Source organism: Gymnoscopelus braueri, assembly GCF_963280865.1.
Source record: "Gymnoscopelus braueri genome assembly, contig: SCAFFOLD_236, whole genome shotgun sequence".
NCBI lineage: Eukaryota > Metazoa > Chordata > Actinopteri > Myctophiformes > Myctophidae > Gymnoscopelus > Gymnoscopelus braueri.
In genome coordinates, this window is record NW_027660696.1 from 38884 (window position 1) to 65394 (window position 26511).

Consider the following 26511-nt stretch of genomic DNA (forward strand, 5'->3'; position numbering starts at 1 on the left):
TTAGAACGATGAACTGCAGCTCTCAATGCAATCTCTATGAGAGGCATTGTAAAATACCGTCATTTCACTGTTTAACTACTGAGGCTGTAGAGATTTTTTTGGTGTTCTAATAAAGTGTCCCATTTGTTTGATTTGCCCTTTTTAATGTGACATACCTGCCATCTCAATATACAACACACAATACACTATAATGTTCTCCATCAGTGTCTCAAAAGTTCTAGCATCTGAAATCTAAGGTTTAAGTGGTCGCATGCATGGTATATACATCACGGACGCATCCCTTGAGATTTCAATACCCAGATACGTTTGTGTCTCATGTATCATTTTTATAGGCTATTTATTTTGGACAATTATCCAAACAGCATCTTGCAGGACTATTTGTATATTAATACTAACCTGGAGTATTCACTAAGTAGTTGAAAATGTCGGGATAAGTTAATTCAACAACGGTAAACCCACACGTTTTAATTTGTCATGTACCGTCGGAGCTCCGTGGTGGGTAGAACATTAATATAAGCCTATGAGATGTTCAAAATATAGAAATATGGATAAAGTCAGTCGGGATTGGGATGAGAATTCCCCACTTCAGAGTGGACGCTTGGCGCTCGTAAAGACAGTGATGTCACTGAAATGCGACTACTGTGTCTGTCTGGAGTCTACTCTCTGCTGTGTTAACATTATGGGTAACCCATAAAAGTGGCAAATTAAATGTGAAACACATCAACTATTAAGAAAACAAGAAGATATGTTGACAAAGACACTCCATACATTTGGAAACATATTTTTATTTAAACCAATATCGTCTCCAGTTAATGTAGGATCATTTTAAAAGTAGGCTAACTCTCATATTATCCTCTCATAGGGAATGCATTGGCAGCTGCAGTACATCGTTCTAACGGACCTCGACTGGAGGCACTGTCTTAAAAGTGGGTGTGAAATTTGTAGTTCCCGTGTTGGTCTATACCCAGGGGTGCAATGCTCACTGGACGGCCTTGCACGCCGTGCCGGAACCTATTTAACCAGGAGCACACGCAGGCACACGCATAGATTTAAAACTACTTTAAATTCGCACCTCAACAAAAGTTTTCAAAGGCTCCCGACTCACACCTAGCGAATTAACATAGGAATAAGCCTAGATGCATATCAATTGTCCATTGTGTGACTTGCAGTGTAGGTGTTAAGCGGCTGTGCGCGTCACGTCATTGAAATAGAGTGCAAGAACATACCAAATGAACATGGCATGCCTGTCTATACCGCTTGCTAGCCATGCATCACAGGTTGTCTGTTACGACCGTCATGGATGAACTTCAACCTGGTGTTTGACTTCTACATTTACAGCCCTTACATCTACATACACGTTCATATTTCAAACATAAAGTGCTGACCTCATGGCCACAGATGTTACAATCTTATTTGATCCTGCATAAGTACCCGTATCTTCCTTATTGTTGAATAAAAAGCATTTTAATCCGATCAGTGGCCATTTTCTTATAGAGTTATAGTGTATGAGAGTGCAATACACCTCCCAACCGATAGGGTCACGTAGTTGAAAGCATACGGTGACAAAACTGAGAAAATGACCACCGATCAAATTAAAATGCTATTTATTCAACAATACGAAAGACGCAGGTACTTCTGAGGTCCCGAGTAGAATTGTAACATCCGTGGCCATGGGGTCAGCACTTTATATTTTAAATCTGAAGGTTACTGTAGATGTACGGTCTGTGAATGGAGAAAGTGCAAACACCAGGTTGAAGTTCACCCATGAGTCGGTTCAGGGCTACTGTGACAAAACTCAGATGAAAACGAAAGTAATCTCACACGATCTTTGTGAGAGAGCAGCAAAGCATGGAGCTTCACTCGGTCTCACATTTGTCTTTAAAACTCAGTGTTTTAGCAGCAAAATCATGGATTTATTTCTACATGTTGCTGATCTGGAGCAGCTGTTACAACACATCTGTCACAGGTAATGATAACAGTTATTTAGTGGAGTTATGTGAGAGAGAGAGTTATGAGCGAGAGAGAGCGAGAGAGAGAGAGAGCGAGAGAGAGAGAGCGAGAGAGAGAGAGAGAGAGAGAGAGAGAGAGAGAGAGAGAGAGAGAGAGAGAGAGAGAGAGAGAGAGAGCGAGAGAGAGAGAGAGTTAACAGTTATATATACTATATATATACATATACTACTGTACACTGACATCATGGCCAGACTAACACTGTTTATTGCATGGCTTGGTTGAATGCTTGATTCTTATTGGTATGAACTCTATAACAGACGCTGTCTAATCAGAGACTCAGAACACCTGCTCATATCAATGTGCGCTGCTTGGTTTTATGCTTTATCCAACATGACAGCCATGTAAACAAACTAACAATTTCATTTACAACTAAACGTTGCTCTCAAGAAGGTTTTTGAAAACATTTGAAGTGAGAAAGGGTCCACTATACTTCCTTGTTTATCGGGGTTCAACAACGCAAGAATACCAAAAAACACTCGCACCAAAACACAGTCGCCCCGGGGCAAATCCGGCGGTATTATAGGCCAATCCGGCGGTATGTAGAATGGGGGCATGTGTGTTTTGGGGCGACACGCTCTCAGCGTGTTGCACCACCATTTAACCGACTTACGCACTTCTCTCAGATCATTCCGCAACCAATACTTATGTTAAGACTTTGACAGGGGCCATTTTGGAATTGCTGCCTCCTGAAGGTGTTTTTTTTAGGACTGTTTTGAAAGAGAGTAGGGTTTTACACTCCTTTACTCCTTTTGGTCCTCTGGTCCAGAGCGTTTAGTGAGTTCTGCCAGGCGCACGGCTCTGTTTATAGACAAGGAATTCCACTGCCCTGCGAGGCTCCAATGAAATGAAAACAGGCATGATTAGTCCAACAGTGGATAGTATTATTTTACCAAAAGTAAACAACTGTCTGCCACGATTTGAAAAAAATGCGGTACTGCTGCTAATTAACAATAATGCATTGCAACTGTGCTGACCTACTGAACAGGGGAATATACCATTTTCAGAGCCAGGGCTGTGCTTTGCTTTAGGCAAGGTTCGGCGGCCCCATGAGATTTGAAAAAAAAAAATATATAATTATAAATAGAAATCAGGGTTGGGAGGGTTACTTTTAAAAAGGAATCCCCTACAGTTACAAGTTACTTGCTAAAAAATGTAGTCAGTAACGTAATCCCGATTACTCCATTTAAAAAGTAACTACTAGTTACTTTCAGTTACTTTTCGATTACTTTTAAGCAAAACTCTATTTAATTAGATAATACAAGTTTTACCATTGATAGACAAGAATGTTGAGCCTACGAAAATAAGATAAGGACAACAGAAATATGGTTAAGGTCATTTAATTGTTAAGAATTTGACCTCTCTGAACAGTTACATTACTGTAGAGTCATTGTGTCAACTAATAACAGATCATAAGAAAATGCATCTTGACCTACAGTACCATTTTGATTGTTTGACAACCAACACTAGCTCATTTTAAATAACACAACCGTCCCCATGGGATCTAAACTCCATCCATGTGTGGTCAAAGTGGCAAATAAAATCTCTTTTTGACATTTTGACATTCCTGGCTGACACTCATTTAGATAGACATGGCATGAGTTTAAAACATTGACTAGACAGTAAAGACTCAAAGAACTCAGCTCTATACAATTATATTTATACCGTAGGCTACTCTTTAAATAGAAATCCTCATTTTATTTGACCTTTACAAAAAATAAATAAAACCTAATAAAATGCATATCCTATAATAAAAAGACACTAAATGCCTTTAGTTTACAGCCTATATTCCCTAAGGCTATATATAGGCTATATAAAATAAATACAATATACCAAGTTACTATCAGAACCTAGTAACAATCAGAACCAAAGAAAGACACTTTAATAGATTATAGTCCCTTAACCAAACCATCTGATAAGTTTAAGGTTAAGAGTAAAGGCTTTTATGCAGGAACATCACTGCAAAGAGGACGAAAAAGAGAGCCACGAATAACATCTGAAAGAGAGTCAATCAAAAGTAAGCCGTGGGCAGTGCTCAGTGCTGGATTTCCGAACGCACCCCTGGTATCTCCGTGTCTGCAGTGTTGCCTGGTCTGATTATTATAAGCCACATTGGGCTAATTTTTCTGAAGTTGCTTGTAAATAGTGGTAGAACGGTTGTGAGCTTGTAGATCGTCTATTTTCAAATAGCCAACATATATAAATATGCACATTGTTTAATGGACGACATATATAGCTTAGAAGTGCTCATGTGGTATTTTATAGTCGCTTCTTTTGGGCTTGTTTTCATAGACCTGGTTGCTTATTTCTCTCGCAAAGTCTGGCAACACCACTCCTGACGCAACAACAGCCTCCACGGTGAGGATTTTACACAGAGAGGTGCGCGCTGTGCTCAACTCCAATCCATTGCCGTCTGTGCGGAGTGTGCGCTCTTGCAGGTGGTTGTTTGGTGTTATAATAATGTATAACTTGTTTGTAAAATTAATGAGGGGAAGGGGAGAATGTAATCCTCCTGTAACGCCCGTTAAAACGCTCCCGTTACTGTAATCCAGATTACACATTTTAAAATGTACTCTAAAGGCGGTTACACACCGGCGAATGTGCGAATATACGCAAAATTCGGACTCGTTCCGAATAATTAAAAGACGCTTTTTCACTTCGCTTTTCCTCTTTTTCGTGCCATGTACGCTTGCATTGACTTTATAAGGTTTTAAAAAAAAGTGTATTATTCGCACGAAAAAATCGCCCCGGTGTGTAAGGACCTTAAGACGTTACCTTTACGTTTTTTTTTTACTCTGATTACGTAACGGCGTTACATGTAATCCGTTACTTCCCAACCCTGATAGAAATAAACAGCTTTCCAATCCATTCGAGGCCCTTAAACAGTCAGGGGCCCCATGAGATCTCCTCAAATTATTATTTAGAAAATATATATAAATAAACAGCTTTCCAATCCATTCGAGGCGGTTAAAAAACAGACAGACAGACACTGTCTGTCTGTCTGTCTGTCTGTCTGTCTGTCTGTCTGTCTGTCTGTCTGTGGACACACACATACATGTATCTAGTGTGTGAGAGGAGAGGTTAGCTTGGTATAAACTTTTGAAAGTTTGAAACTCTCTCTCTTTATATTTCTAAATGTAATTAAGTGGCCTCCCTTTCTCTGTACAATTCTGGGGTGGCCATAGCTGAGTGGTTAGTGAGCCTGCCAGAGGAGCTAGTGGCCCTGGATGTCCCAAGTACGATTCCAGACCAGGTCAGCAGTGTGTCCCTGAGCAAGACTCTTAACTTAAATATTTAGGAAAATAACTTTATAGCTTGATCTGCCATTTTCACTTTTAACACATCGGGTGCCAAAAACGGTCCGGACCGTTTTTGAGAATCCAAACGAGGAGTGCCCAAAACGGTCCGGACCATTTTTGACCCAATTTTATTTTTATACATTGGGCCCACGTGGGGCGCTCTAACGAAACTTTGGGATCATCCAAGGAGTTTCTGAGAAGGAGAGGCCGGATGTGGATCCATGTCAAAAATCCTTCCGGTCGGCCTTTCCAATGTTATCTCCTTGACTAAAAGCTTAATATCTCCATTTCTTTTTAACGTGGTGAAAGCGAGCCGTTTTCGATCGGCGATCACTCTGCAATGGAGGATCGCGTTAGAAATATTATTGTTCCAGGCGTTAGTCGGGACCCTCCGCCGTCTCTATGGTTGCCAACCGTCCCGTAAAATACGGAATCGTTCCGTATTTGGAAACTAAAAGACGTGTTCCGTATTGAACTGTTAAGGTCCTTACACACCGGCGAATATGCGAATATACGCAAAATTCGGACTCGTTCCGAATAATTAAAAGACGCCTTTTCGCTTCGCGAAACTGATGTGGACGCTTGCATTGACTTTATAAGGTTTTAAAAAAAAACGTATTTATTCGCATGAAGAATTCGCCCCGGTGTGTAAGGACCTTTACGGGACGCACTATGTTCCGTATTTTAGGGGTCGTGGAATGACGGCGCGATTTTTATATGAGAGAGAGTATTTCTCACTCACACTCACACACAAACGAGACGGAGCAGCGGAGCTGCGTCCTGTCTCTTCTCTGTGTGTGAGTGAGAGCTCAGTGTTGCAAAGTATAGTGAGAGAAATGAGCCAGGCCGACCCACAAAAACAAGGCAAAAACAAGCCAAATTTTGTTCCAGGGAAGTTGTGGGACATAAGCAGACTTGGCAACGCTGGCTATGAAGCCATTGTCTGGGAGTGTGCTCAGCAGCTCATTGGCTCATTACTCATAACAAGCCCAATGAGAGTTAGCGCTTTCACGTTGCTAGGATACGTTCTGCCCTGCGCTACCTGCCTGTGACATGGTTCAGCGCGCACGGTGGACTGGTTGACATCAGACAGCATGCCTCAGGAGAACGTTTTTTAGCAAGATGTCAGTATTTCTATTTACCTGCCCTGGCAGCCTACATATTGGCTGCTGATGTGGGCATAGTCTAGGCTATTTCAGTAGACTAATATGGTTGATTGTTTATTAATGTTGAGTTTTTCAAGTCTAATACATAAACATTTATTTAATATATATTAATCAATATAATTAAATAGTGTGCCCATTTAAAGAATAACTCTTATATATATTAATCAATATAATTAAATAGTGTGCCCATTTAAAGAATAACTCTTATATATATTAATCAATATAATTAAATAGTGTGCCCATTTAAAGAATAACTCTTATATATATTAATCAATATAATTAAATAGTGTGCCCATTTAAAGAATAACTCTTATGTAGTTGTTAGTTGTTGTCTAATATAATCCACAAAATACATTAGTATAAACCCATTTTGTTTGAATATTTTATTAGGCAGAAATTGTTTTTTGTGATAATAAATTGGTAAAATCAGGCAAAAATATGAATTAAATAACATAACCCTAACCTAACTCCTAATCCTAACCCTAAAACCAAAATAAAGAAACCAAAAACTGAAAAAAAAACGAACCCAATCCGCCCAGAACCGCGAAAAAAATTGCTATAAATCCGCATTTATAGCGGGTCTAGCGGGTTTATAGGGGTCCGCATGCACGTTTTCCCATTTCTGAAAGTTGGCAACCCTAGCCGTCTCGCACACACGCTTTGTTTACATGCACTTCTGCGTCGGGGCTTCTATGGCACGAAACGTATCAACGTAAGTGGATGGAAGAATAGCCGGCACTGAACGTATAATATTTGAATAAACCTCTGGCACCCAATGTGTTAAAATAATTAAAAACTAAATGTAGGAAACAAAGAATAAAGGGTTATTTACTCGCGGCCCTTAAAAATTGGTCTGTGACCCACATATGGGTCCCGACCCAGGGGCCTCATACTGGGAATTGCCTAGGGCCTCCTGATCCTAGAGATGGTCCGATCAGGTTTTTTGAAACCGATCACCGATCCGATAATTTTCAAATCTGATCATCCGATACCGATCCGATCATGTTGCGCAATATTATTTTTTATTTAACTTTTTTATTTATTAATTCATTCACTCATGCATGTATTGGCTGGTCGTCCAGGCCCAGAGGTGGACAGAGTACTCGACCCCAGTACTTGAGTAAGAGTACAGAGTACTCCTGGTTACATTTACTCCACTACAACTAAAAGTAGCTCAGTCAAAATGTTACTCAAGTAAGAGTAAAAAAGTACTTGCTTTTAAATGTACTTAAGTATTCAAGAGTACAAGCTTTTAAAAATACTTAAGTACAAGTAAAAGTAACAGTACATTTCTATTTTTTTATAAGGCTTTTTTAAATCACAAGTCAAATGAGTGCAGTATTGGTTCAAAACGTGTAAACTAAATCCACAAAATATTGAATTTAAATATAATTTATATATAAATATATAAATATACCTTCGGATCCGGAGTGATATCAAACTCTTCACATATATAAGTCATGATCGGATCGGTTAATTGACCTGTTTATCGGAATGACCGATTACATTATTTTCATTGATATCGGGCCTATCCGATCCATGGCCGATTGATCGGACCATCTCTACCTGATCCCTAAGCACAGCCCTGTTCAGAGCCTTATATTAGAGAGTTCCGCCACTGGGGGGGCAGAAAACAGCGCCGGTCACGTGGTTCATGTAACTCGGAATAGTGACTAACGCCCATAGACTCCAATGCATTCCGTAAACTTCCGGTTTAGGACTTTGTCACTATTCGCCAATAGAAGCCTGTGTAGAAGACCTGGCCCGATGAAGTGGACAGAGGTGACGTAACTCACTCTCTCTACGGGTCTGACCATTTTGTCAATAGGGGTAATACAAGTGTTGTGGAGAATATAATACCTTGTGAAAGCGATCATTTTGTTCAAATTTGCATTTGTAGTTATTTTAAAGCAGGGACGCTGGAAGTGGGGTGCTGAGGGTGCTGCAGCACCCCTGGTGGTGGGGAAGAGAAAGAAAAAAATTGGGGGATTATTATTATTATTATTATTTTTGTAAATTAAACAAATATATTAAATTTTTAAAGTCTATATACACACTTACATATTAAAACAATTATGTATTTAACTTCGGGGAATAAAATATTTGTTGAAAAAGGTGAACAAACGTGAAAAAGGTGAAAAGAAAGTGAATGTGGACAGATTCCTATCCACATTATGTTGTTGAAAATGGCTTAATTTCAGATTTAAAAATAACAATAAAAATATATATACTGTTATCAAAATGGCGTAATATGATATTTAAAATATATATATATATATATATATATATATATTTATTTATTTTTTTGGGGTGGGCACAAAAACCAAATGGGTGGGCCCAGGCCTACCTAGGCCCACCCGTGGCTACGGCCCTGATTATAGCGCCACACGGAGGCCACAATAACCTACCTGACCTGGTGGAGACCTGTGCTCCAAGGAGCACTTTTTCTAGTTTAGACTTCAGTCTATTTCTAACCACTGTAGTCACTATAAATATGATCCAAACATGTTCTTCCCTTCCTGAAACCATTGTGTTCTTCTTCCAATAGGTTATTTAGTTCTAAGAAATTAACTAATCTATTAAGACTAGAAGAATACAATTTATATACAGTACTCAGTAGACTAGTACCTCCATAATTCATCCTTTAGTGATTTTGGAATTGGGGTTATGATTGATTTAAACCAAGTAGATGGTATAAAACCCTGATAAAAAAAAAGAAAGAAAAGAAAACATGTAGATCTACGGTTATGGCACTCAATGTGTTAATTACAGTGATTACACATATTTTTTCACCAGATTATAAGTAACATCTGGTGATATGACACAATACCTTACATGCTCATTCTGCATGCATACAGTTGACATAGAAACAGAACATTCTCCCTGTTCAGTGTATGTTTGTGCAGAGACCTGCAGACATTGGCACAAATCCTGCAGGTGCCGGGGAGCCCGAGCACCCATGGAAAAAGCCGAGCATCCACAGGAAATGTGTCGGTCGGATGACTATTGTGTGATGCTTTGTAACGTGCACAGGATGCATGATGTACCCGCTCTGATACTACAGTACGTGTGTTACTGTGAACATATTTCTGTCATTCAAACTCTCTCCCTGTAATCTGCAAAGTCCTTATGCCAGTTATGGTTTCATCATCAGCCAATAACCAAATTGTATGACTTGAAATGTAGTAAAAAAAAAAGGTCCTTTTGCACACCTACTGGGACAGGTGCGTAGGAGCAGGCAGCCAGTGCATGAGACAGGAAAGAATGGTGATCGAGCACAATGTCTTCACTTACAGCAAAAAAAGTATTTTATTGCGAGTACAATGTTTCCAACTGACTGTCATCAGGTATTTCTGATTAAGGGGTTAAAACTTGGTTGATGTGTGTGTGTGTGACTTGTTGTTGAGTACCCTACCCACCCAACATAAATCGGCATCCATGCCTGCAGAGATGGTGGTTGCAGAGAGGCAGGTGTTGTCTGCAAGGCATGCTGTTCTTTGTGACCACATCCTCTGTTCTCATGAGAGCAGAGGATGTTTCATACGTACTCACACGCACAACCGTTAACTTCACCATGTAGTAACCACTTCCTCTGCTCTCAAGAGAGCAGAGGAAGTGATCACAAAGGAGAAGCTGTTATCTGCCGTTGCATATGTACCCACACGCAGTGGTGGAAAGTAACTAAGTACATTTACTTAAGTACTGTACTTAAGTACAATTTTGAGGTATTTGTACTTTACTTGAGTATTTCCAATTTCCAGTACTTCTACTTTTACTCCACTACATCTCAGAGTCAAATATTGTACTTTTACTCCACTACAATTATTGGAAAACTTTAGTTACTAGTTACTTTTCAGATTATTATATTATATTATAAAACATACTTTAACCACTTCAGCCCTATTTTATACCTAGGCTATTTGAAAATAGCCGATCTACAAGCTTGTGAGCTTGTAGATCTGCTATTTTCAAATATTTTTGTACTTTTACTTTTGGTACTTTTACTCAAGTAAATTTTTAATTCTGGACTTTTACTTGTAACAGAGTATTTCTATATTGCAGTATTGGTACTTTTACTTAAGTAAAGAATTTGAGTACTTTTTACACCACCACACGCACAACCGTTAACTTCACCTTGTCAAAACAAGATGGAGCCGACATGCACAGCGGCGAACAAGATGGCACAGAGACAAGTCGACTTGCTTGGTCTCCATACAAACAACCTTTGATTTCCTATACTAACACATCTGGTCAGGATCTGTCAGATTCATGTCAGATCCTGTGTCTAGGTGAGACATGACCTTTGACACGATCTAAATGTCTCAATAGAAGAGCAGGGAGACAAAATACAACCACCCCAATTATATAAGTTATATTGTATTAGCATACTCTACCATACAGATTGTATAAGTTATATTGTATTAACATACTCTACAATACAGATTATATACATTATATTGTATTAACATACTCTACCATACAGATTGTATAAGTTATATTGTATTAACATACTCTACCATACAGATTGTATAAGTTATATTGTATTAACATACTCTACCATACAGATTGGACAAAATTACATTTCATTAATAAAAAAAAAGTGACATAGTGCCTCTTTAAGTAGATCATTATATATATATATATATATTTTACAGTACATGCTTTTAAAAATGCTTAAAGTACAAATAAAAGTAAAAGTAGAAGTACATTTCTTATTTTTGATATCAATGAATTGCTGTAATTCTTTCACAATGAATTTATAGAACCTTGTAACTCTTGTTAAACCACTTGCACTGCATGCACTGATGTGCTTGTAGAACCACTATGTTATACAAAGCCTGCAGAAACACTTATAAAAACATAGAAATGACTGAGGAACCAGAACTAAATGCTTTTACTCCTATACACCCATACAAGATGTAACAAAGAGGCGAGAGGAAGGGGAAGCCAGAAACACGGCTATAGTGTGAGAGCAAGTGTGGCCTTCCCTAAAATAATGTCTATCCTCTGAAAGAAAGGGGTTTAAGGGGCGTCATGGCCATTCACTGTGCGTACGACGAGACACCCTCACTCTCACAGATCCCTGATTTCATACCCCCCATTTTTTTTTTTAAATTGATTATAATTTTTTTGGATAATAAATCGGTAAAATCAGGCAAAAATAAGAATTAAACTAGAAAAAGTGCTCCTCGGAGCACAGGTCTCCGCCAGGTCAGGTAGGTTATTGTGGCCTCCTGGTGGCGCCTATAACAGGCCAATGTGAAAAGGGTGGCATTTCTTCCTCGGCCTAGTGGGAATGTGCGTGCAAGTTTTCACAGAAATCGCACGCTGTGTTCATGATTTCAGACATTTTGTTCAAAACGGACCAATCCTGCAAACTTTGGAAGCCAACCTTAGCCAATCAGGATGGAATATGAAATATCGGACAGATCCGTCTTGATCACATGACTATTGAGATACTGTGTACCGATTTGCGTGATGTTTGGATAAAATCTGTATAGTAAATGGGTTTTGCACAAATTGGCCTCCTGGTGGCGCTATAACAGGCCCATGTGGGCAGAGTTTCTGAATTGGCATCCAGGGACCGGGCCAACGGTGCCAGAGATTAGCTGGTAACACACGGACGGACGGACGGACGGACGGACGGAAGGACAGGGGGTAAAACATACTCTCTCGCCATGCCTTTCGGCCTGGCGGAGACAATAACATAACCCTAATCCTAACCCTAATCCTAACCCTAAAACCGAAATAAAGTAACCAAAAATCGCGCGCGCGCACGGGTGGGTCACTGTGCATGTGTCCCGCAAAAGGGGTTCACCTGTCCCTCAATGGGCCTGTCTGGAGGTGGTCACCCTAGGGAGAGGCCAATCGTATTCGGGAACGGTTGGAATCAATTGGACCCAGTCTGAATCCACCCCTAAGTACAGATCCTCAGAATATGTACTTAAGTACAGTACTCAAGTACATTTACTCCGTTACTGTCCAGTGTCCACCACCGGTAATATGTAGTGGCTTTAGATTCATTGAACATCTACAGCTGCTATTTTACATTTTTTATTCCAAAATGTGCTCTTGTCCATTCAGTCTGTTTTTTCACCACAACAAGCAGACCCATATGCTGATACATGAGTGACAGCTGTCGCTCATAACCTCAGACACGCCCAATTGTTGCTTTTAGCGTTGTGCTTACTTAGTGCCGTGGTCTAGCGCTGGAACCTTTATATCTGAACAGTAAATAATACATTGAATCACTTTTATATCTGAACAGACATGAGTAATACATTGACTCACTTTTATATCTGAACAGTAAGTAATACATTGAATCACTTTTATATCTGAACAGTAAGTAATACATTGAATCACTTTTATATCTGAACAGTAAGTAATACATTGAATCATTGTTATATCTGAACAGTAAGTAATACATTGAATCACTTTTATATCTGAACAGTAAGTAATACATTGAATCATTGTTATATCTGAACAGTAAGTAATACATTGAATCACTTTTATATCTGAACAGTAAGTAATACATTGAATCAGATTGAATGGAGTCAGACTCAAGTCAGACAGTGAAGTTGACTCTTAACTAGGGCTGTACTGTCACAAAGACCATTACAACATTTAAGTTGACGATTAATTGATGTAATTGTGTTTTTGGCCTCTAACATTGGAACATTAAAAAAAAACTATTTGTTTTGCCTTTTAGTCAACAATAATTCCACAGGGCAGATATGACAAGTAACTTAAATAAATGACTGACATTGTTTTAAATAGTGGAAATAGCTAATCTACATGTGTTGAGCTTTTAGATCTACTATTTCCACAATTCTTTAAAATATTTGAAAATATGAGAAATCTTCAACATGGAAACGATTATGACAATTATACAGAAATAAATGTGATTATCTCTAATAATTGCGAGTAGACGATTCTGTGATAATTGTGACAGGCCTAACGGTAAGCAGAACGCTCGCCCTAAAACACGCTCGCCCCCATTTTTTGAGCAGACGGCTCGCCCCCAGCGGCGGAACACCTGCCCTGCCGGTGCAGAGCGCTCGCCCTGCTTGGTGAGAACAGAGACAGAGAGGCAAAAAACTGTTACGACAACTGAGGCACACATTCTGAAGTGGACTTGAGCCACGAGAGACACCGCCGAGCGAGCTCAGGGAGCAAGACGCCGTGCCGGGGCGAGCGTGATTAGGGGCGAGTGTTCTTGTATTCCTCTTAACTATAAAGGAGGCTGGGGTGGAGGAGGAAAGCTAGCAGCATGCAGTAGCATCAGTGTTTAACAGTGTTTATCAGTGTTTATCAGTGTGTATCAGCATTGAGAAGCAGTGATCAAATGAAAGAGGAAGCTCTATTTAAAGAGAACACCCTGTTGAGAACATGAGCTGTGATTGACATGTAGAATAGTGTGGCCGTTTGAAAACAACCAGCTGACTGCAGGGGCGTCAATTAGGTATGGCAAGGTCTGGTAGCTGCCATACCTTGGCTCCAGGGGAAAACATTTAATTTACTTGTTTAAATAAATTCATGAATGTCACTATGATATGTTATTAAATTACTGTGAAATAACCACAAATGCAAATTAGAACAAAATGTATTAGATTCTCCACAACATTTGTATTCCCCCTATCTTGACAAATGGTATATTCCCGGTTCAGTAGGTCAGCACAGGTGCAAGGCAGTATTAATTAGCAGCGGTGTGTTTTTTCAAGTTGGTGGTGGTTGTGATAAAATAATAGCCTACTATCCACTGATGGACTAATCATCATGCCTGTTTTCATTAAAGGGATATTTCACTTTCAAAAAAACTTTTGGTCATTTTATCATCTACTCAGGCTTTTGTGAACCCCCCAGACCGTTTTTAAGTTGCTTGATTCATTATTTAGATATTTGATAATCGTTTTATCAGACACGCCCCCTTCCTATACAAACCCATTATAACTTCAAACTTCATTTTAACCCGTTAGATTCATCAAAAACACCCGTCCTTGGCTCTGCTGACTCACCCTGCCCTCCTAATTTTTTATTTTTTTTTTGGAAAATGAAAAAAATTAAATACATTAAAAAAATTAAATAAAATAAATGAAAAAAGTAATCAAAAAAACACGGCCCCCTCACGTATTAGGAGGGCAGGGTGAGTCAGCAGAACCAAGGACGGGTGTTTTTGATGAATCTAACGAGTTAAAATGGAGTTTGAAGTTATAATGGGTTTGTATAGGAAGGGGGCGTGTCTGATAAAATGAATATCAAATATCTAAATACTAAATCTAGCAACTTATAAACTGTCTGGGGGGTTCACAAAAGCCTGAATAGACGATAAAATGACCAAAAGTTTTTTTGAAAGTGAAATATCCCTTTAAGTTCATCTTAAAGTAAGACAGCACTGCTCTTTCTTATACTCTTGCTTCCTTGTTGTGTAGGCCTATGTCTGTGTGTCTTCAAATGTGTATAGGCTGACTTTTAAGGCATTAGTAGGCAGGCTACTGCTGGATTATTCTCTTCAATTTGTATTTGCTGCCTTTGGAGTGAATCTGGTCTGGTCTGTAACTGGTCTGTTCATGTGATACTGTTGTGTTTTGTTGTTGCATAGTAGGCTAATCACTGAATAAAATCAGTCGAATCGATTGCTTATCAAGACAGGCAGGCTATTTCTCTGTTTGCTCTCTAACCGTGCCACTCTGAAAACAGAACTGCACATGTCAAAGAAAATGACAGTTAATTAGCACATTGTGTAGGCCTACATCCTTTCTGTTTGTAGTAGAGGGATGAGACTGCATTTGAAAAGGCTTATGTTGTCTCAAGTCATTTGCACACATTGACATGTTACAATGTAGCCTTTGTTTGGTTGTACTATATAGCCTATGAGTGTTTGGTGGCCTTTGATGTTAATGCTGTCACGTGACCTTGCCATACCTTAGCTTTTGCTGAATTGATGCCACTGGCTGACTGACAGCTGATTACAGTATGAGTCCAGTGTGCATCATGAACTAACACCATGCTTCATTTGGTTTTGTTTTAAGGACAACGTCAGGTGATCGGGTCATCTCAGGACATCCTGGTCAAAGTGGGAGATGAGGTGATCCTTCCATGTCGTATCGAACCACCAGTCAACATGGGCAGGAAGACAGTGGAGTGGTCCAGACCTGACCTGAAGCCGTACCTCATTTATCTCCTCCAAGATGGAGATTACAAACATGGCGAAGACCTGATCCCGTTGTACAAAGATAGAACGTCTCTTTTTCGTGATAAGCTTCCTGATGGTAACATGTCACTGAAACTGTCCAGGGTGAAGCTCTCAGACGAGGGGACCTACAGATGTTCTGCTCCACATCTGCAGCAGCAAAGCCACAAAAACAGCTTCACTTTGATCCAGCTCCTTGTTGGTAAGTTGTATTGTCCTAGTGATGCTGTGACCAAAGATCCAACTGGCCTGAGTCACACTTCAACACAACATTGTCCACTTCACATCAAAGACAACAGTGCACTCCATAGAGCAAGGAAACAACCATTAATAAACCTCCTTCTCACAACACTGTAACCTGTGTGGTGTTATGAGGACCCAAACATTGGTAACTTCCTACCTGCCTGTTAAGAAAACCCTTAAATACCTGTATCACTACCATAGCATCACTTCTCTGCCTTCCTCTAGGGGCAGACAGAAAGACAGACCGGCAGGCAGGCAGACAGGCAGGCAGACAGGCAGGCAGGCAGACAGGCAGACAGACAGACAGACAGACAGACAGACAGGCAGACAGACAGACAGACAGACAGACAGACAGACAGACAGACAGACAGACAGACAGACAGACAGACAGACAGACAGACAGACAGACAGCACAATAATTGACCGACCGACAGACAATTTCCCAATCTTAATCTTCCGTTAAAAACCTAGGTGTCACCTTTGACCTGAACCCAAGACATGAAGTGTCCGTAGGCCTACTGAGAGCACAAAATAATAATTGATAAAGACATAAAATTAAGGAAACTTGTAGCTTCACCTGCTGTTGTTACAAGCATTTAGGAGAAACACTGTTGTTAATTAAGTATTCAATCAATCAATCAAACAATGTAATTACAGTAGAACTCCCCGAGCTGTGTCTGGAAAGAATGTTGTACATGTTCTCTCTTGTTGTAGCAGCCATAGCTTTAGATTTTAGATTTGTAAATGTTGTCAGCATTGTAGATGGATGGATGGATGGATGGATGGATGGATGGATGGATGGATGGATGGATGGATGGATGGATATATTGATTATCATATTTATATGTTTTATGTTTTTGCAGGGTCAGTGTCTCAGCCAGTGATCTCTCCAAATGGACCAACAGACGGTGGTGTATCTTTGACATGTGACTCTGGGTGCTGGTATCCACAACCTGAGATGTCTTGGCTGGACGGTGATGGAACCCTCCTTCCTGCTGGACCCTCAGTGACAGAGAAACCTTCTCAACACTGTTATGATGTCCAGAGGAATGTGACAGTGAGACAAGCAGGTCATGTGACCTGTAGAGTTCACCTGCCACGCTTTAACCACACTGTAGAGACACAATATGTGTATATAATCTCAGGTAATGTTTATATGTATTAAAGGATCCCCATTAGAGACACATGAATCTAGTCTTCCTGGGCTCCTGCACAAAGCAAATACAATACAGACATACAACTAAAAATACTAATTCAAGTAAGAAAAACAACAACAAAAAACAACTAGAAAATAAAATTAAAAAATCAGTTACATCTTATCACAATCAATAGAGCAGTTCAAAATATCAGTACAAACAATCACAGATCATGAAGAAATCACAGAGGTTATTTGTTTTAATTATTTTTTAGATTACAAAAAATAATAGTATACATCATGGTTGAAAAGAAGACAGCACAGAATGACCACATCAGGGACTCAAACATCAAAACACATCAGAAAGACTTTAAACACAAATGCATAGTGACCTCTGAAACTCCAATAAGATGAACAGAACACATTCCTTGTTTATAAGAAGGGTTTGTAGGAGAAATCATGGTTTAAGCCTCAACACCATTTTTTTGTTAATACTTTCTGCCTGTCAAAGGATGTGAGAAGAATTTGCAATTGGTGATTTATCAACTCAACACCATGCAACCACAGAGCTTAAACCATGACTTCTCCTACAAACCCTTCTTATAAACAAGGAATGTGTTCTGTTCATCTTATTGGAGTTTCAGAGGTCACTATGCATTTGTGTTTAAAGTCTTTCTGATGTGTTTTGATGTTTGAGTCCCTGATGTGGTCATTCTGTGCCGTTTTAGATGATTTCAACCATGATGTTATACTCTGTGATGTCTAAAAAATAATTAAAACAAATAACTTCTGTGTTTTCTTCATGATCTGTGACCCCCCCCCCCCCCCACACACACACACAGGTGGGGATGATGATGTGTAGCTTAAAGAAGAGTCTACACCTCCATTATCACTTTTTAAATCTTCTTTGAGGAAGGCTGAGGCCCAAACGTGTCAAGCCTTCTCAATAAATAGAATGTTGATCTGAACCAGTCTTGCGTTCTTTATTCTGGAGTGTTGCTTTTTCCACTTTGGTGGTATTTGAACCTATTTAAGCAGAGTGACTTAGTGTAACATGTAGGACACATGGCTGTTAATGGAGACCAGGCAGGCAGGAATCAAACCTGTGAGCTTTGTACCACAGGACAGTGAATAGAACCATTTAACACAACTGTTGATTTTATTGATTGAATTGTATAATGTTGTAACAGTCACATAGACCACAATGGAAACAATGCTTTGTGTTATCCTTTTAACATTTATTGTGTCATTGTAGTTCTCTACTGTTTGCAACTTGTTAATAAAGTAATCAATCAATCAATCAATCAATCAATCAAACAAACTCACTGTGTTTCAGAGAGTGACATTCCCACAAAGAGAGAATCAACTGGAGCAGTGATTGCAGGGATTTTTACACTGATCATCATCTTAGCAGGACTGGGATATTTATACTGGAAGAAGAAGCACCCTGGTAAGTCTTGAACTGATTATTTATTTGTCTGTCTATACTATAGTTGATAAATCATCCATCTATGTATCTATAATGATAACAATGATAAATACATCTATATATCTATAATGATAACAATGATAAATACATCTATGTATCTATAATGATAACAATGATAAATACATCTATGTATCTATAATGATAACAATGATAAATACATCTATGTATCCATAATGATGATAATGATAAATACATTTATGTATCTATAATGATAACAATGGTAAATATATCTATATATCTATAATGATTACAATGGTAAATACATTTATGTATCTATAATGATAACAATGGTAAATATATCTATATATCTATAATGATAACAATGATAAATACATCTATGTATCCATAATGATAACAATGATAAATACATCTATGTATCCATAATGATAACAATGGTAAATACATTTATGTATCTATAATGATAACAATGGTAAATACATATGTATCTATAATGATAACAATGGTAAATACATATATCTATAATGATAACAATGGTAAATACATCTATGTATCTATAATGATAACAATGGTAAATATATCTATATATCTATAATGATTACAATGGTAAATACATCTATGTATCTATAATGATAACAATGGTAAATACATCTATGTATCTATAATGATAACAATGGTAAATACATCTATGTATCTATAATGATAACAATGGTAAATACATTTATGTATCTATAATGATAACAATGATACATACATCTATGTATCTATAATGATAACAATGGTAAATACATCTATGTATCTATAATGATAACAATGATAAATACATCTATGTATCTATAATGATAACAATGATAAATATATCTATATATCTATAATGATTACAATGGTAAATACATTTATGTATCTATAATGATAACAATGGTAAATACATATGTATCTATAATGATAACAATGGTAAATACATTTATGTATCTATAATGATAACAATGATAAATACATCTATATATCTATAATGATAACAATGATAAATACATCTATGTATCTATAATGATAACAATGATAAATACATCTATATATCTATAATGATAACGATGGTAAATACATCTATGTATCTATAATGATAACAATGGTAAATACATTTATGTATCTATAATGATAACAATGATAAATACATCTATGTATCTATAATGATAACAATGGTAAATATATCTATATATCTATAATGATTACAATGGTAAATACATGTATGTATCTATAATGATAACAATGGTAAATACATATGTATCTATAATGATAACAATGGTAAATACATTTATGTATCTATAATGATAACAATGATAAATACATCTATGTATCTATAATGATAACAATGGTAAATACATCTATATATCTATAATGATAACAATGATAAATACATCTATGTATCTATAATGATAACAATGATAAATACATCTATGTATCTATAATGATAACAATGGTAAATACATCTATGTATCTATAATGATAACAATGGTAAATACATATATCTATAATGATAACCATGATAAATACATCTATGTATCTAAAATGATAACAATGGTAAATACATCTATGTATCTATAATGATAACAATGGTAAATACATTTATGTATCTATAATGATAACAATGATAAATACATTTATGTATCTATAATGATAACAATGTGAAAATGTAAATGATTAATGTCTCCACACTGACCGAACACTGTCTCATATCTGTGTACAGATCATGTCAAACCTTCTTCTATGTATTGATTATATTGATCAAACATGTGTTCATGTAGTAAATGTATATATAGTGTTTGTAAGAGCATTACATAACATTATGCTCAACATACCTGTAATCTTTCTCCCATAGATGTGAAAAGGACTCGTGATGAAGGTAAGATCAAATCCATGACGTAGCCGAGGCAGTTCTAGCCTGGCATTGGCCAGACTGATGAAGTGGATTCACTCTCACGTTCCTCCCAAGTGTCAGTCTGGACTTGGGCCCATAGGGAGAGAGTATGTGAAATCAGAACATTATTTTGATGTTTTTCACTTGTACGGACAGCAGTTGAAACGCAGTCACTGATTGGCCCGATCATTTTTTGATTTCTCATACTCGCTCCCTATGGGCTGAAGTCCAGACTGATACCTGGGAGGAACTTGAGAGTGAATACACGTTATCAGCCTGGACAATGCCAGGCTAGCCGAGTTCCACTGCATCCAATCAACTGTTGTACTGTATCTGTCATTTTATTATGGTTAAATAAAATGAAGCCCAAATAATTATTAAATATAAATTAATTTGCTCTATCCCTTAAGCAACATTTAATTAAATGTAATATTCATGAAGTGTTACCACACATACTTTAAGCTCCAGTCAACAGATTAAGTACAGATCAACACATGATTTTACTCTAATGTGTTTCAGAGATGAATCCATTGGTGAATCCAGCAGACCAGCCCATAACATATTCAGGTAGGTCTTCTGTTGTATTATCACTCTTTATTCTGAGGTCTTCTGACTCAGTTCTACTGGTTGTCTCCACCAGGCTGAAGGCATGGCCGAGACTATGTTTTGCACCCTGTCCGTCCGTCCGTCCGTCCGTCCGTCCGTGTGTTGTGTCCGTCCGTCTGTGAACAGCTAATCTCCGGCACTGTTGTCCCGATCAATGTGAAACTGTGCTCACAAACTCCCTGGATGCCAAAGCAGAAGCTCTGCCCCAAATGTTTCACATGGGCCTGTTATAGCGCCACCAGGAATACTGCTACAGATTGCCGTGAAACTTTGCACGCACATTCCCACTAGGCTGAGGAAGACATGCCACCCTTTTCACATTGTCCTTTTAAACACCACCAGGAGGCCGACATTTCTTGATATTACTCCTACAGATTTTGTCCAAACATCACCCAAATCGGTAGCCTACACATTATCTCTATAGTCATGTGATCAAGACGGATCAGATTTGTAATATTCCATCCTCATTGGCGAATTCCGAACATTACTGGCCCACAATAACCTACCTGACCTGGTGGAGACCTTGTGTGTGCGCGTGTATGTTCGTGAGCTGTAACTTTAATCCTTTCCATAATTCTGCTTCTATTATTTATTCATTTAAAAGTTAATTTGATTGGTTCAGGCAATGTCACAACTACATGGCTGATGCTCTAAATCAGGACAGATTTTAGCGCGATATCATCATATCGTCAGATCACCTGTTCACTGGCAGGTTGGTGGGTGTGCAATGCAACACGACAGTGATCAGTGTTTTATGATCACTAGGGGTCCCGACCCATAGTTTGAGAACCTCTGTTTTAGATGGTTTCACTGTACTCCTTGACCATCTAATAGAAGTAGAATCACCTATCAAGAACAAGCTCACCATTCAAAGTAATAGGGTGACAGAAAAGAACATGGTGGCCACATCCATTGAAGTTCAATGTGACTCCATGTTATATTCAGTTCCTCAAGCTTGATTATGTGTTGTCATGTTTACTTCAGGAGAAATTATGCTAGTATATAATTTGGTTATGGCCAAATATTTATTTAACTATAATTTGACTGATAGTAATAAAAAAAAAGGGGGGGGGGGATACATTGCTGAGTAGGCCTGTTGATACACCAATATTTAACTAAATAAAATTAGTACAAAATGCAATGGTAATTCTAGTGAGAGTAGCCTTCTATAACTTAGAGAGCCTAAACATTAAATTATGCAATACTTAAACTGTCATCTGTTGCTATGACATGAAAACACACTTCAAATGATAAATTCATACATTACGGATGCCGTCATTGATGTCTTTCTTTCTTTCTTTCTTTCTTTCTTTCTTTCTTTCTTTCTTTCTTTCTTCATTTATCAGATCTCATAACAAATGATGAAGACATTCGTATTGTGATGGTGGGGAAGACTGGAGCTGGAAAGAGTGCCACAGGAAACACCATCCTGGGTCCTGAAGCATTTAAATCCACGTTGTCACCTGATTCTGTGACACAGACCTGTAATAAGGCCAGTGGTGTAGTGGCTGGTAGAAAGGTTTCTGTTATTGACACTCCAGGCTTGTTTGACACTGGATTCAGTAATACTGAAACCACTAAAGAGGTCATAAAGTGTATTACTTGTGCTGCTCCTGGTCCTCATGTGTTCCTGGCTGTGATCAAACTAGGGAGATACACAGATGAGGAGAAGAACGTTGTGTTAAAGATCCAGAAAGCATTTGGACAAAATTCAGATAAATACACCATGATTCTCTTCACTCATGGTGACAAGCTTGAAGGTCAAACAATTGAAGATTTTTTTAATGATTCTCCAGAACTACAAGAATTAATCAGCAAATATAGTGGTTTTTATCATGTCTTTAACAACGTCAGTAAGGATCCCTCTCAGGTCACTGAGCTGCTGGAGAAAATCAACCAGATGGTGGAGGAGAACGGTGGAAGCCACTACACCAACCAGATGTTCCAGGAAGAAGCAAGGAGACAAGGTGAGAGAAACAAGTCATTACTCATTAAGGTGAGCTGATAATGGAGGAGTAACTGGTGGGAGAGTCTTGTCATACAGGGTAGGCCTCAGCATTTTATTGTATTACTATTTGTCTGTTAACTATTTTATTTGATCCTACGATGCATCTTAATTAATCTACGTTTTCTATATTACTGCACATGGCTACTTTATGTGTGCCTCAGTAGTTAACCAGTGAAATTATGGTATTTTACAATGCCTCTCATAGAGATTGCATTGAGAGCTGCAGTTCATCTTTCTAAAGGACCTCGAGTAGCGGCGCTGTGTCAAAAGTGGGCGTGAATTTGTATGCGCCCCTTTTCTGGCCGTGTGTGTCTATAAGGCAGGATGTGTTAGGAGAGTAGAGTTAGGCAGATATAAATAAATGCAGATAAACATGACTTAGGCAAAATGTGTCTTTATTTCTCATAATTACTTACAGTAAGTCACTTAGATGACTTATATACAGAAATTGATTTTTTTGTATTTCTTCGTTCCTGAAACCTTAAAAATATGACTTATAGGCAATAATGCTATGAGGCTAACAAAAATTAACTCAGTGAACAACCACTGTGTGTGTGTGTGTGTTTCTCCAAGGCTGGTGATCATTTGGACGTGACATTGTGTGACAAAAACCCACAAAATACACCAAAATAACACTGTTCAACGGGCTAATTAGATTGCATTGATGACATTGACCACACTAACGTTCATACAGGTTGTTGATAAGATGTTTAACATAGCCAGCTCACAGTGGTGGCTTATCCAACAGGCTTTAGGTGCTGAAGCACAGGGCACCAACCTTGGGGGGGGGGGGGGGGACACCAAATGCCGTTGGGAAAAAAAAAACGGCGAAAATCGGCGAAATTTAGAAGCAGGGCTTCTACAGTATATTGGTTAACAGTATTGTGTGATATCTACTGGCAAGATATTAATGTCTTCCTCCCTAGATAATGACTCACTGAGCTCACTTCATTACTCCTCTTCTTATGCAGGAGCTGTACTTCCATCAGAAGACTCAGCTAACAGTGGTGAGTTATGAAACATTTGATTTAACTGAGAGAGCAGTATGAAAGTCACAGCTTTAACATGATGGAGAGCATTAAGAAAGTCTTTATTAACAGCTTTAACATGATGGAGAGGATTAACCACATGAACTCTATTCTGGGCATATCATAGGCAAACATTCAGCAAAACTACTTTTACAAGCTCACAATATGTTGCGCCTTGTAAGATTGTTTATTGGCTATTTTCATTAAAGATGATTTAGAAGGAAAAGGGGAGGGGAACAAGTGTAGACCCCTGAGGGACTCTGGTCATCTGGGGTCTAAATGGAAGCATTCCTGACTGTGAACTGAAAATAGTCTGGAACTTACACCAACACTTTGTCTTAAAAGGCAAAAAAAAGACAAAACCTCTTAAGTTTCAAAGCATTCTGATGAAAAGAAGCGATGGATGCAGACTTGATGTGATCCAAGTCTGGTAGTACATACCTTTAAAAATACCCCCAAAGGAACATTTTTAACACCTACATATACCAGGGATTCCGTTAGCCGGTATTTACTGCCCATTGACCGGTAAAATGTTTAATTGACCGGTAATCATAAACACCACCGGCCACCGTGGCCGGTTGGGAAAATGCTGTTATTAGGCTATTTTTACCATTATAATCATTTAAAGTTTTTATCATGATCTGACTGTGTGGTTTAATTCCGACAGCCTGCTGCTGTGCGCTGAGTTATGGATTAGCCTATTTGTTGTACGATGGTGTCGCGCGTTGAAAATATCAGAGCTACAAGCTCACAGCAAGTCTCAACGTGCCGTGTTGTGAGCTTGTATGTCTGCTATTTTTGATACGCCACAACACAGCCGAGAGACACAGCTGTGTCTCCTCCTAATCAGCGCTGAGTAGGGTGGTTTGCTCGGGTGTTGATAAACAGAATCGGGATTTTCCGAGGTGATCTGAACCAAGCCGGACCCAATTGTCGATAAAGGGACCCGAACACGTGTGGGTCGTGGATATTATGCAAGCACAGTGACTGTCTGTCTGCAATGGATAAAGTGGTGAAAGTTGGCGAAAGCTGGTGACACCGATTGTAGCAGGCAACTAAGAGGCAAGTAATCAACCTCGCGCAAGGCCACATATATCATGACATATAATTAACGTTAACAAAACAAAACCTACTTTTGCATATCAAGGTTGAATGAGAATCGATGTAAAGCCCAAAATATATATTAATTTGTTTATACTGTGCGACGGTGTCGCGCAGGGAAAGGCTCTGGCGCAGGGTAACCGGAGGACTCGCCCCAAAACACCCTCGCCCCCATTTTTCAGGCGGACCAGCGGTTCTTGTATTCTTGTATTTGTTTTACTGAGGATAAGGGTAGAAATTGTTTAGGATTAGGCATAGTTTTACTGAGGTTAAGATTAGGAATAAGGTTAGGTTTAGGCATAGTTTACTGATATGTTTAGGAATACCAGGCGAATACCGACAGATTTTCCCCGGGGCGACTGTGTTTTGGGGCGAGCGGGCGTTTTGGTATTCGTCGCGCAGGCGGTGCAGCATTTCACTCATCTGGCCACTTTATTCATTTCATTTTTGGCAAGCGACATCTCTGCATGATATAGTAGATCATATAATTTAGTTATCTATAAAAACAGGAACAGATTGCATCTGTGATGAAGTGGAAAGAAGCGCAGCTCTAACGTAACAAGGTGTAATGATCAGTTGGGTGCATGTATGCAGTGCACTTAATTATAATATATGGCCGGTAAATATATTCTTTGGCCGGTAAAATATAATCCTGCCGGCCATGGTGGCCGGCCCAAAAAATGCCTAGCGGAAACCCTGACATATACTGTATATGCTTATTTCCAAGTGTGACAGGTACTGCCTTAACTCATTCACTGCCAGAATTATTGCTGGCCGCGTTTGCCCACTGCCAGAGATTTTTCATTGAAAAAAAAAAGTACTCAGGAGCCGAGATACAGAATTTTTAAGTGTTAAGTTAACAAGGAAGTGGATGGGAGTCTAGATCTTCGAAAAATCATATCTCCTTGGTCTTTGGGTCAAATTGAAAGAAAAAAAAAAAATACGTTTTTTACGTCAGTGGCAGTATTGGTTAATTACATCAACTAGAACTTCGGCTGCGCTGCGCACGGCCTCAGCTCTATATCATATGATTATTATATTTGATTAAGATATATGATCTTATAATAATCATGGGGCACGTATAATCATTATCTAATAATCATATAATATAATGAATCATCATGCATCTTATTAAGTAATGTGTTCACAGAGAGACAGACAGGCTAGATATAGATAGATATATAGTTAGATAGATAGATAGATAGATAGATAGATAGAATATTCGTTTTATGCTGATGGATAGATAGATAGATAGATAATGTACATTTGTTTGTACTCAAGTACTGTAGAAATGTGAGGGGTTTTAACTTTACTGGGTTATGTTCAATTTTCAGTACTTGTACTTCTACTCGACTACATCTCAGAG

At 38.5% G+C, this 26511-nt stretch overlaps 1 protein-coding gene across 2 annotated transcripts in view; it reads left to right on the top strand.

Moving 5' to 3' along the window:
- The first annotated feature begins 1835 nt into the window (after positions 1–1835).
- Positions 1836–26511, top strand: part of LOC308081297 (butyrophilin subfamily 2 member A1-like) — a 50715-nt gene continuing 26039 nt past the window's right edge. The window contains exons 1-8 of one of the 2 annotated variants that reach the window (XM_080457680.1): positions 1836–1966; positions 15502–15864; positions 16769–17050; positions 18377–18490; positions 20364–20387; positions 20922–20969; positions 22355–22975; positions 23988–24023. In XM_080457680.1, coding sequence (XP_080313806.1) covers positions 1849–1966; positions 15502–15864; positions 16769–17050; positions 18377–18490; positions 20364–20387; positions 20922–20969; positions 22355–22975; positions 23988–24023 — 1606 coding nt within the window. In that variant the 5' untranslated portion in view covers positions 1836–1848. The remainder of the gene's footprint in view (positions 1967–15501; positions 15865–16768; positions 17051–18376; positions 18491–20363; positions 20388–20921; positions 20970–22354; positions 22976–23987; positions 24024–26511) is intronic. The other variant, XM_080457681.1, reaches the window with a different exon arrangement.